Source organism: Oncorhynchus tshawytscha, linkage group LG11 (assembly GCF_018296145.1).
Source record: "Oncorhynchus tshawytscha isolate Ot180627B linkage group LG11, Otsh_v2.0, whole genome shotgun sequence".
In the NCBI taxonomy this organism is placed as follows: domain Eukaryota; kingdom Metazoa; phylum Chordata; class Actinopteri; order Salmoniformes; family Salmonidae; genus Oncorhynchus; species Oncorhynchus tshawytscha.
The window spans coordinates 51313667-51325932 of NC_056439.1; the positions used below are offsets into that span (position 1 = coordinate 51313667).

The following is a 12266-nucleotide window of genomic DNA, read 5'->3' on the forward strand; positions in this document are numbered from 1 at the left end:
GAGAATGCCAAGAGTGTGCAAAAGCTGTCATCAAGGCAAAGGGGTGGCTATTTCAAGAATCTGAAATATAAAAATATATTTTTATATGTTTAACACTTGTTGGGTTACTACATGATTCCATATGTGTTATTTCATAGTTTTGATGTCTTCACTATTATTCTACAATGTAGAAAATAGTACAAATAAAGAAATATCATTGAATGAGTAGGTGTTGTAAAACTTTTGACCGGTTGTGTGTGTGTACTTTCATTCATACATACATACATACATACATACATACATACATACATACATACATACATACATACAGTGGGGCAAAAAAGCATTTAGTCAGCCACCAATTGTGCAAGTTCTCCCACTTAAAAAGATGGGAGGGGCCTGTAATTTTCATCATAGGTACACTTCAACTATGACAGACAAAATGAGAGAAAAAAATCCAGAAAATCACATTGTAGGATTTTTTATGAATTTATTTGCAAATTATGGTGGAAAATAAGTAATTGGTCAATAACAAAAGTTTATCTCAATACTTTGTTATATACCCATTGTTGGCAATGACAGAGGTCAAACGTTTTCTGTAAGTCTTCACAAGGTTTTCACACACTGTTGCTGGTATTTTGGCCCATTCCTCCATGCAGATCTCCTCTAGAGCAGTGATGTTTTGGGGCTGTTGCTGGGCAACACGGACTTTGACCTCCCTCCAAAGATTTTCTATGGGGTTGAGATCTGGAGACTGGCTAGGCCACTCCAGGACCTTGAAATGCTTCTTACGAAGCCACTCCTTCGTTGCCCGGGCGGTGTGTTTGGGGTCATTGTCATGCTGAAAGACCCAGCCACATTTCATCTTCAATGCCCTTGCTGATGGTAGGCTTTGTTACTTTGGTCCCAGCAGGTCATTCACTAGGTCTCCCCGTGTGGTTCTGGGATTTTAGCTCACCGTTCTTGTGATCATTTTGACCCCACGGGGTGAGATCTTGCGTGGATTCCCAGATCGAGAGAGATTATCAGTGGTCTTGTATGTCTTCCATGTCATAATAATTGCTCCCACAGTTGATTTCTTCAAACCAAGCTGCTTACCTATTGCAGATTCAGTCTTCCCAGCCTGGTGCAGGTCTACAATTTTGTTTCTGGTGTCCTTTGACAGCCCTTTGGTCTTGGCCATAGTGGAGTTTGGAGTGTGACTGTTTGAGGTTGTGGACAGGTGTCTTTTATACTGATAACAAGTTCAAACAGGTGCCATTAATACAGGTAACGAGTGGAGGACAGAGGAGCCTCTTAAAGAAGAAGTTACAGGTCTGTGAGAGCCAGAAATCTTGCTTGTTTGTAGGTGACCAAATACTTATTTTCCACCATAATTTGCAAATAAATTAATAAAAAAATCCTACAATGTGATTTTCTGGATTTTTTTTTCTCTCATTTTGTCTGTCATAGTTTTACAGGCCCCTCCCATCTTTTTAAGTGGGAGAACTTGCACAATTGGTGGCTGACTAAATACTTTTTTGCCCACTGTACATGCGTACATACATGCATACATACAGTTGAAGTTGGAAGTTTACATACACCTTAGCCAAATGCATTAAAACTCAGTTTTTCACAATTCCTGACATTTAATCCTAGTAAAAATTCCCTGTCTTGGGTCAGTTAGGATCACCACTTTTTATTTTAAAAATGTGAAATGTCAGAATAATAGTAGAGTGATTTATTTCAGCTTTTATTTCATTAATCATATTCCCAGTGGGTCAGAAGTTTACATACACTAAATTAGTATTTGGTAACATTGCCATTTAAATTGTTTAACTTGGGTCAAACGTTTCAGGTAGCCTTCCACAAGCTTCCCACAATAAGTTGGGTGAATTTTGGCCCATTCCTCCTGACAGAGCTGGTGTTACTGAGTTAGGTTAGTAGGCCACGCTTTTTCAGTTCTGCCCACAAATTTTCTATAGGATTGAGGTCAGGGCTTTGTGATGGCCACTCCAATAACTTGACTTTGTTGTCCTTAAGCCATTTTACTACAACTTTGGAAGTATGCTTGGGGTCATTGTCCATTTGGAAGACCCATTTGCGCCCAAGCTTTAACTTCCCGACTGATGTCTAAACTGTTACATTGATGCTGTTAACCCGGATCACTGGTTGCTGCGGAAAAGGAGGTCAAAAGGGGGGTGAGTGTAACCGATGTGAAATGGCTAGCTAGTTAGCGGTGGTGCGCGCTAATAACGTTTCAATCGGCTGATGTCACTCGCTCTAAAACCTGAAGTAGTGGTTCCCCTTGCTCTGCAAGGGCCGCGGCTTTTGTGGAGCGATGGGTAACGATGATTCGTGGGTGACTTGATGTGTGCAGAGGGTCCCTGGTTCGAGCCCAGGGCGAGGGGACAGATGAAAGTTATACTGTTACATTGGTGTACATCGATAGGGCTGAGTTCAAAAACTACAAACCTCATATTTCCCACTTCCTATTTGGATTTTTTTCTCAGGTTTTTGCCTGCCATATGAGTAGCATCTGGGACTGAGGAGGAGGCAGTTTACTCTGGGCATGCTTTTCATCCAAAAGTGAAAATGCTGGCCCCTATCCCAAAGAAGTTAACTGATGTCTTGATGTTGCTCCAATATATCCACATACTTTCCCTTCCTCATGAATCCATCTATTTTGTGAAGTGCACCAGTCCCTCCTGCAGCAAAGCACCCCTACAACATGATGATGCCGCCCCCGTGCTTCACGGTTGGGATGGTGTTCTTCGGCTTGCAATCCTCCCCCTTTTTCCTCCAAACATGACAATGGTCATTAAGGCCAAACAGTACTATTTTTGTTTCATCAGACCAGAGGACAATTCTCCAAAAAGTATGGTCTTTGTCCCCATGTGCAGTTGCAAATTGTAGTCTAGCTTTTTTATGGCGGTTTTGGAGCAGTGGCTTCTTCCTTGCTGAGCGGCCTTTCAGGTTTTGTCGATTTATAGGACTCGTTATTCTGTGGATATCGATACTTTTCCTCCAGCATCTTCACAAGGTCCTTTGCTGCTGTTCTGGGATTGATTTGCACTTTTCGCACCAAAATAAGTTAATCTCTAGGAGACAGAACACATCTCCTTCCTGAGCGGTATGACAGCTGCGTGGTCCCATGGTGTTTATACTTGCGTACTATTGTTTGTACAGATGAACGTGGTACCTTCAGCCGTTTGGAAATTGCTCCTTAGGATGAACCAGACTTGTGGAGGTCTACAATTTTTTTCTCTGATGTCTTGGCTGAATTCTTTTGATTTTCCCATGATGTCAAGCAAAGAGACACTGAGTTTGAAGGTAGGCCTTGAAATACATCCACAGGTACACCTCCAATTGACTCAAATGATGTCAATTAGCCTATCAGAAGCTTCCAAAGCCATGACATTTTTTGGTAATTTTACAAGCTGTTCCAATTTTCCAAGCTGTTTTAAAGGCACAGTCAACTTAGTGTATGTTAGCTTCTGACCCACTGGAATAGTGATACACTGAATTATAAGTGAAAGCATCTGTCTGTAAACAATTGTTGTAAAAATTACTTGTGTTATGCACAAAGTAGATGTCCTAACCAACTTGCCAAAACTATAGTTTGTTAACAGGAAATTTGTGGGGTGGTTGAAAAACGAGACTTAATGACTCCGACCTAAGTGTACGTGAACTTCTGACTTCAACTGCACATACACATATAAATATAGTCACATCTTTTTAAAAAAAAGGGGGGGGAGTTTTTCTTAATTACCTCCCCCAATTGGACTAAACTAGTGAACATCAGTGCTGAGGCCTGTATTTTCAGCTCATACATACTTTATACATTTCATGGACAGTCTATTTTACAATAGTTATATTTTGTTCATTTTTTTTCTCTCCTGTCCTTCCTCTACCCCCAACCTCTCCCATCTCTTTCTGATGTCCATCCGGTTTGATTTCTATTTGCCATATCTTTCAAACTGCTCTTTAAAAATATATATATATATATATATATATATATATATATAAAAGTTTTTAACCTGTACACAAAACTTTACCGATATACTGTTTTACAGTGGGGAAATTAGTGCCATTTCTCAAATTGCCATCCAAAAGCACAAGAAATAATGCATCAAGTGTCTTCTTACATTATGACCATAATGACACATCATGAGATTGTCAGTAACCAAGGGAATCGTATGCTTCTGTTCAGTTAAGGAGATTTTCATTCATTTCATTTTAAAAAAAATGATTGAATATCGCTTATCGGTGAAACTTCCTCTGAAGCCGCCTAGGAGGCTTTCAATCTCCTGCATTTCAAAGTTTTTATTTTATTGTAATGCCATTTTGAAATTGAATTTGAAAAGCGCTATAAAAGTTTAAAATAATATATCGTTTGTGTTCCTCCAATTTCACCGCTTCTGCTACGCTGACTAGAGGTGTGAGGATAAACAACATGTCTCTTAAAGTCGTGTGGTTGTTGCGGAGGCAGAGCTGGTGCCTACGTCCAAAGACTGCACCCTATTCCCTATATAGTGCACTACATTTGACCAGAGCCCCCATAGGTACTAGGGTGCCGTTTAAGACTCACAAGTGGTTTCTTAATCTCTTAGGGAAGTGCTCATTCTGACAGGAAGTGACCTGTCTTTGAGGCTTCCAGCAACATGAGAACATTGTGGGTTGTTTTACTTGTTGGTCGCTCTCTGCGTCTCCTTATTCCCTCTAGATGTGGTCCTGTTTAAAAAAATAATATATATATTGTTACCGGTGCCCTATGGGTAGTTGTCCCTATATTAGAGAGTAGGGTGCCATATGGGAGGAAGACCTTGTTGTGCTCTTTGGCGTCTCCAATAACTCACTGAAATGGGCCTCTTGCTCAAATGTTTATGTTTCCCTGACCACTTGTTTGCTCTAAACCTGTAATGGCAGGGTCAACAGGTGATCTCTGCCCTGTTAAAACAAGTCATTTACAGCTCTGGGCAATAAGAACGGCTGTTGTATTGACATTAGGCTCTTACCTCTATTTGTAGGCCTATGGACTCACCTCCTATAAATGTAAGCCATCTCAGAAGTGCTTTATGTGAATGGTACTACTACATTAGCCTATTTCTAGCAGTTGTTATGTATGTTGTTACTGGTTTCTGTAGAATTCCTCAGTTTCTGCCAGTAAAAACACTGAACTGTGAAGCCCCTCTTGTCTTGAGGATGGAGTAGTGTAGTACAGATTTAGTGTATGTGTCTGTCTAGTGTCAGTAGAGACGAGAGCGTTACAGTACTGCTAAGAGGATTTAAAGCTTAGCGTTAAATTGAGCTTCGCCGGGTGATTCTCAGTAATGAGAGCTATTCATAAAGCTTGTTTGTTTCTCTAGCTCGCTAATGCTGATGGGCCATTCACACCCCACACACCACACACATGCAGCTTTGAAAAAGGTTACTCTTACGTAAAAAAAAAAAAAAGGGGGTTTTAACAAGGGCTCTGAATAGTGTGCCATTTGTGTGGTAGCCCGTTGCAACAGGCTACATCCGGTTGTCTGTGTTTCTGTCACAGAGCCCACAGGAGGACGTCTTCACTTCAGTAGACAGGGCTGCTAATTTGTGAATTTTTACCCCCTTTTCTCCCCAATTTCGTGGTATCCAATTGTTTAGTAGCTACTATCTTGTCTCATCGCTACAACTCCCGTACGGGCTCGGGAGCGACAAAGGTTGAAAGTCATGCGTTCTCCGATACACAACCCAACCAAGCCACACTGCTTCTTAACACAGCGCCATCCAACCCGGAAGCCAGCCGCACCAATGTGTTGGAGGAAACACCGGGAACCTGGCAACCTTGGTTACCGCGCACTGCGCCCGGCCCACCACAGGATTCGCTGGTGCACGATGAGACAAGGCCTACCCCGGACGACGCGTGCGTCGCCCCACGGACCTCCCGGTCGCGGCCGGTTACGACAGAGCCTGGGCGCGAACCCAGAGTCTCTGGTGGCACAGCCCTTAACCACTGCGCCACCCGGGAGGCCCCAGACTCTCTTTTTTAAGTCATGCACACTAGTCCTCTTCTATTCAAAATGTTCCCCACTGGAACGTCGGGGCTGTATCCATTTTCTCGGGCGGCAGGATAGCCTAGTGGTTAACTACATTTGACAAGTTTGTTTTATTCAAGTAATAATTTAAAATGTCACGGTACAGTATATCCATTGTAATGTAACAATGTCACATGGATATTTTTTAAATTTAATTTAGAATGAGCCTTTTCAGTGTTTTTAAAATAGGGCAATCATTTTTCACACTAGTATTCGAACACTGACATCCGTTTGAATATTCAAATAACCGTGCACATCCCCCTAGTCCGTGCACATCCCCCCGTGCACATCCCCCGTGCACATCCCCCGTGCACATCCCCTAGTCCGTGCACATCCCCCGTGCACATCCCCCGTGTACATCCCCCTAGTCCGTGCACATCCCCCCGTGCACATCCCCCTAGTCCAAAGGCTGCAAACTTTTTACTTGAGAAATGTATTCTCTCTTGAGCAAAGTCTGCTGCAGCATGTAGCTATGCTGCTCTTTTTACTGAGCTTTTTACACACACACACAACACACACAACACACCACACCACACAACACACCACACAACACACCACACTAGCGCCCCGGTTGGTATCCCAACTAGCGCCCCGGTTGGTATCCCAACTAGCGCCCCGGTTGGTATGTTCCAGGGCCCGGTCTCTTAGCCAGAGATGGACCCAAGAAGGAGACTATGTCACATGCCACCCTATTCCCTGTATAGTGCACTACTTTTGGCCAGAGCCCACAGGGAATAAGGTGCCAGTTGAGATGCAAACCTCTGTCTCACACGCCATCTCACTGCTGCTGAATTGAGAGCAGATTGTGTCGCTGCAGTGCGTAGTTTTAGACTCCTACTTCCTGTTACCGAAAGGGGTGAAATATGAATATATGAATACAGAATTATATATTATAATAAATAAAGGGATGCATTAAGTCCACACAACTAAACCGATACCCAGTCTAAATGTTACAGTGGTAGTAGTGGTACTTTATTATTTACAGCAGCTAGAAGCTAGCTAAACACTCTTACGTGTGTATTTCATAGAATTCAAGCGAGTCACAGACTGTCTGCACTAGATATTACGTGAACACTGTACGTGATAGTATATAGGACATGGTTTTAGTTTAAATGCTGCGTGCTTTGTTATGATAAACCTGTACAAGTAGTCGTTCGTCCAGTCATATTGAGACGGAGGAGTAAAATGGTCTGTGGTTTGGAGCTTGGCAAGGCAAGGGGAAAGATTTAGTGATCTGTCAAATATTGTGGGTGTCCAGTTCAACGTGTTTAACTTTTCCTCCACTGAGTATGAAGTCTAGAAGGATAACATTTATGGTCTGATGGTCACTGTTGCAATATGAAGTCTAGAAGGATAGTCACTGTTGCAATATGAAGTCTAGAAGGATAGTCACTGTTGCAATATGAAGTCTAGAAGGATAACATTATGGTCTGATGGTCACTGTTGCGATATGAAGTCTAGAAGGATAACATTATGGTTTGCTGTTGCTGTAGTTCTGTCAAGTCCTATCATTACTCAAAGGGGAATATTATTGTCTTTCTCTCTGCGTGTCTCTCTGTCTGTGTGTTTTTCTACATCTGATTTGGCTGCGTTTGTCTCTCTGCTTCCAGGGGATGACTTTTCCATCATCCAGCAGGAGATCTTCATGGTGAAGGAATGCATGCACCACAACATAGTGGCCTACTTCGGGAGCTACCTCTGGTAAGACCACCCTCAATACCAGGAGCCCAGAGCTACCTCTGGTAAGACCACCCTCAATACCAGGGGCCCAGAGCTACCTCTGGTAAGACCACCCTCAATACCAGGGGCCCAGAGCCACCTCTGGTAAGACCACCCTCAATACCAGGGGCCCAGAGCTACCTCTGGTAAGACCCCTCAATACCAGGGGCCCAGAGCCACCTCTGGCCCAAGACTCTGGTAAGACCCTCAATACCAGGGGCCCAGAGCTACCTCTGGTAAGCCCAGAGCCCAGAGCTACCTCTGGTAAGACCACACTCAATACCAGGGGCCCAGAGCTACCTCTGGTAAGACCACACTCAATACCAGGAGCCCAGAGCTACCTCTGGTAAGACCACACTCAATACCAGGGGCCCAAGACCTCTGGTAAGACCACCCTCAATACCAGGAGCCCAGAGCTACCTCTGGTAAGACCACACTCAATACCAGGGGCCCAGAGCTACCTCTGGTAAGACCACACTCAATACCAGGGGCCCAGAGCTACCTCTGGTAAGACCACACTCAATACCTTCTAGCAGGTGAAGGTCTGTGGCTGAGTGACGTCAGGGGGGTGAAGGTCTGTGGCTGAGTGATGCCAGCCATGATAATAGACTTATATAGGCCCAGCCCTGCTCATAGATGTACAGTGCATTCCGAAAGTTTTCAGACCCCTTCCCCTTTTTCCACATTTTATGTTACAGCCTTATTCTAAAATTGATTAACAAACAATAAACAATAACCCATAATGACAAATGGAAAACACAGGTGTTTATCAAAAAAAAAACTAATGAATTTACATAAGTATTCAGACCCTTCGCTATGAGACTCAAAATGGAGCTCAGGTGCGTCCTGATCATCCTTGAGATGTTTCTACAACTTGATTGGAGTCCACCTGTGGTAAATTTAATTGATTGGACTTGATTTGGAAAAGCACACACCTGTCTATATAAAGTCTCACAGTTGACAGTGCATGTCAGAGCAAATACCAAGCCATGAGGTCAAAAACGTAAGAAGTTTGGAACCACCAAGACTCTTCCTAGAGATTGCTGCCCGGATAAACTGAGCAATCGGGGGAGAAGGGCCTTGGTCAGGGAGGTAACCAAGAACCTGATGGTCTCTCTGACAAGTCATCAGAAGTGGCTTTGGGACAAGTCTCTGAGTGTCCTTGAGTAGCCCAGCCAGAGCCCGGACTTGAACCCAATTGAACAGCTCTGGAGAGACCTGAAAATAGCTGGGTAGCCATGCTCCCCATCCAACCTTAGAGCTTGAGAGGATCTGCAGAGAAGAATGGGAGAAACTCTCCAAATACAGGTGTGCCAAGCTTGTAGCCTCATACCGGAGGACCCGAGGCTGTAATCGTTGCCAATTGTGCTTCAACAAAGTACTGAGTAAAGGGTCTGAATACTTACAGTACCAGTCAAAAGTTTGGACACACCTACTCAAAGGTTTTTCTTTATTTTTTACAAATGTTTTACATTGTAGAATAATAGTGAAGACATCAAAACTATGAAATAACACATATGGAATCATGTAGTAACCAAAAAGGTGTTAAACGAAACATATATTTTAGATTCTTCAAAGTAGCCACCCTTTGCCTTGATGACAGCTTTGCATTCTCTCAACCTGCTTCACCTGGAATGCTTTCCCAACGGTCCTGAAGGAGTTGCCACATATGCTGAGCACTTGTTGGCTGCTTTTCCTTCACTCTGCGGTCCAACTCATCCCAAACCATCTCAGTTGGGTTGAGGTTGAGTGATTGTGGAGGCCAAGTCATCAGATGCAGCACTCCAGCACTCTCCTTCTTGGTCAAATATCCCTTACACAGCCTGGAGGTGTGTTGGGTCATTGTCCAAACCAGATGGGATGGTGTATCACTGCAGAATGCTGTGGTAGACATGCTGGTTAAGTGTGCCTTGAATTCTAAATAAATCATAGTGTCACCAGCAAAGCATCCGCACACCATCACACCACCTCCTCCATGCTTCACGGAGATCATCCGTTCAACTACTCTGCGTCTCAGAAAGACACGGCGGTTGGAACCATAAATCTAAAATTTGGATTCCAGACCAAAGGACAGATTTCCACCGGTCTAATGTCCATGGCTTGTTTTTTGGCCCAAGCAAGTCTCTTCTTATTGTTGGTGTCCTTTAGTAGTGGTTTCTTTGCAGTAATTTGACCATTTAGGTCTGATTTCACACAGTCTCCTCTGAACAGTTGATGTTTGTGTCTGTTACTTGAACTCTGAAGCATTTATTTGGGCTGCAATTAACGAGGCTTGTAACTCTAATGAACGTATCCTCTGCAGCAGAGGTAACTCTGGGTCTTCCTTTCCTGTGGCGGTCCTCGTGAGAGCCAGTTTCATCATAGCGCTGGATGGTTTTTGCGACTACACTTGAAGAAACTTTCCAAGTTCTTGAAATGTTCCGTATTGACTGACCTTCTTGTCTTAAAGTAATGATGTACTGTTGTTTCTCTTTGCTTATTTGAGCTGTTCTTGCCATAATATGGACTTGGTATTTTACTAAATAGGATTATCTTCTGTATACCACCCTTACCGTGTCACAACACAACTGATTAGCTCAAACGCATTAAGAAGGAAATTCCACAAATTAACAAGGCACACCTGTTAATTGAAATGCATTCCAGGTGACTACCTCATGAAGCTGGTTGAGAGAATGCCAAGCTGTCATCAAGGCAAAGGGTACTGGCTACTTTGAAGAATCTCAAATATAAAATATATTTTGATTTAACACTTTTTATTAGGGTTACTACATGATTCCATATGTGTTATTTCATAGTTTTGATGTCTTCACTATTATTCTACAATGTAGAAAATAGTAAAAATAAAGAAAAACCTTGAATGAGTAGCTGTCTAAACTTTTGACTGGTAATCAGCAGGAAGAGCATACTGGCACTGTACATAGACCCAGCCCTGCCAGGAACTGGGGCCTCCAGCAGGTTTAACAGGACTTAAGAGCTTCTGATCTGGTTTATATGTCCATTTAGTCAGGAGGAAACCTAGGCTTTATCACAGCAGGCCAACCAGCAGAGCATAATAATGTAGCCTTACAGACCAGTCAGCTCAGAGAATAGTAAGACCAGGTCTTTCATAGCTACGTGGTTCCTACTGTCACAGGCCCGGCTCATAGCCTGTGGCAAAAATGAGGGGACACTAACAGGTATAGGCCAATCAAAAATGTTCTTTATTATAAACCGAAAACTATTAACTTTAAACAAAGGAAAAGGAATGAGGTGTGAAAGTATCATGTGAGGTGTATGTAAAGTGCAGAGATGCGTGAGTCTGTGTGTGTGAATTTGACTGAGTGAAAACTATGCAAAACTACAAAGGAACAAACTAAACAGAATCATACTTGGAGGAGCAGAGAGAGACGAGTGGTTAGTGAAGCAGTTTAAATACCCTGAAGCCCAGGTGGCTTCAATCACTAACGACCCTCCTCTGCCTGCAGGAGGAACTGCCCCTGCAATGCAGAGGGGCCGTGACACAACCAATCCACTGTATATCAGAGACGTATATACTATTCCTTTTTGTGTCTTGTCTTCTACACACTAGTATTCTGAAGTCATTGTAAACTGTCTCCTCTCCCTCCCTGTATCAGCCGGGAGAAGCTGTGGATCTGTATGGAGTACTGTGGTGGAGGATCTCTACAGGACATATATCACGGTGAGTTGTTATTCTGCTCATATCGCTCTCGTTTCTTTTTTTTACGTTTTAATCATTTAGCAGATGCTCTTATTCAGAGCCACTTACAGTAGCAAATTAGGGTTAAGTGGATTGCTCGAGGGCACATCTGCAGATTTTTCACCTAGTCGGCTCGGGGATTTGAACCGGCAAGTCTTTGATTTCTGGCCCAACGCTCTTAACCGCTCTCTGTCTCTCGCTGTCTCTCGCTGTCTCTCGCTGTCTCTCGCTGTCTCTCGCTGTCTCTCTCGCTCTCTCTCTCGCTCTCTCTCTCGCTCTCTCTCGCTCTCTCGCTCTCTCGCTCTCTCGCTCTCTCTCGCTCTCTCGCTCTCTCTCGCTCTCTCGCTCTCTCGCTCTCTCTCGCTCTCTCTCACTCTCTCGCTGTCTCTCTCTCGCTGTCTCTCTCTCGCTGTCTCTCTCTCGCTGTCTCTCTCTCGCTGTCTCTCTCTCGCTGTCTCTCTCTCGCTGTCTCTCTCTCGCTGTCTCTCTCTCTCTCGCTGTCTCTCTCTCTCTCGCTGTCTCTCTCTCTCTCGCTGTCTCTCTCTCTCTCGCTGTCTCTCTCTCTCTCTCGCTGTCTCTCTCTCTCTCTCGCTGTCTCTCTCTCTCTCTCGCTGTCTCTCTCTCTCTCTCGCTGTCTCGCAGGCCAGTCAAGTTCTTCCACACTGATCTCGACAAGCCATTTCTGTATGCACCTTGCTTTATGTATGATGGTATTGTCACTCTGAAACAGGAAAGCGACTTCCCCAAACTGTTGCCACAAAGTTGGGTGCACAGAATCTTCTCGAATGTCATTGTATGCTGAAGCGTTAAGATTT

At 43.8% G+C, this 12266-nt stretch overlaps 1 protein-coding gene across 6 annotated transcripts in view; it reads left to right on the forward strand.

Moving 5' to 3' along the window:
* map4k5 (mitogen-activated protein kinase kinase kinase kinase 5) overlaps positions 1-12266 on the forward strand; it is a 100895-nt gene that overhangs the window by 9107 nt on the left and 79522 nt on the right. For all 6 annotated transcript variants that reach the window (XM_042330287.1, XM_042330288.1, XM_042330292.1 and 3 more), the window contains exons 4-5: positions 7646-7736; positions 11369-11433. In XM_042330287.1, coding sequence (XP_042186221.1) covers positions 7646-7736; positions 11369-11433 — 156 coding nt within the window. The remainder of the gene's footprint in view (positions 1-7645; positions 7737-11368; positions 11434-12266) is intronic.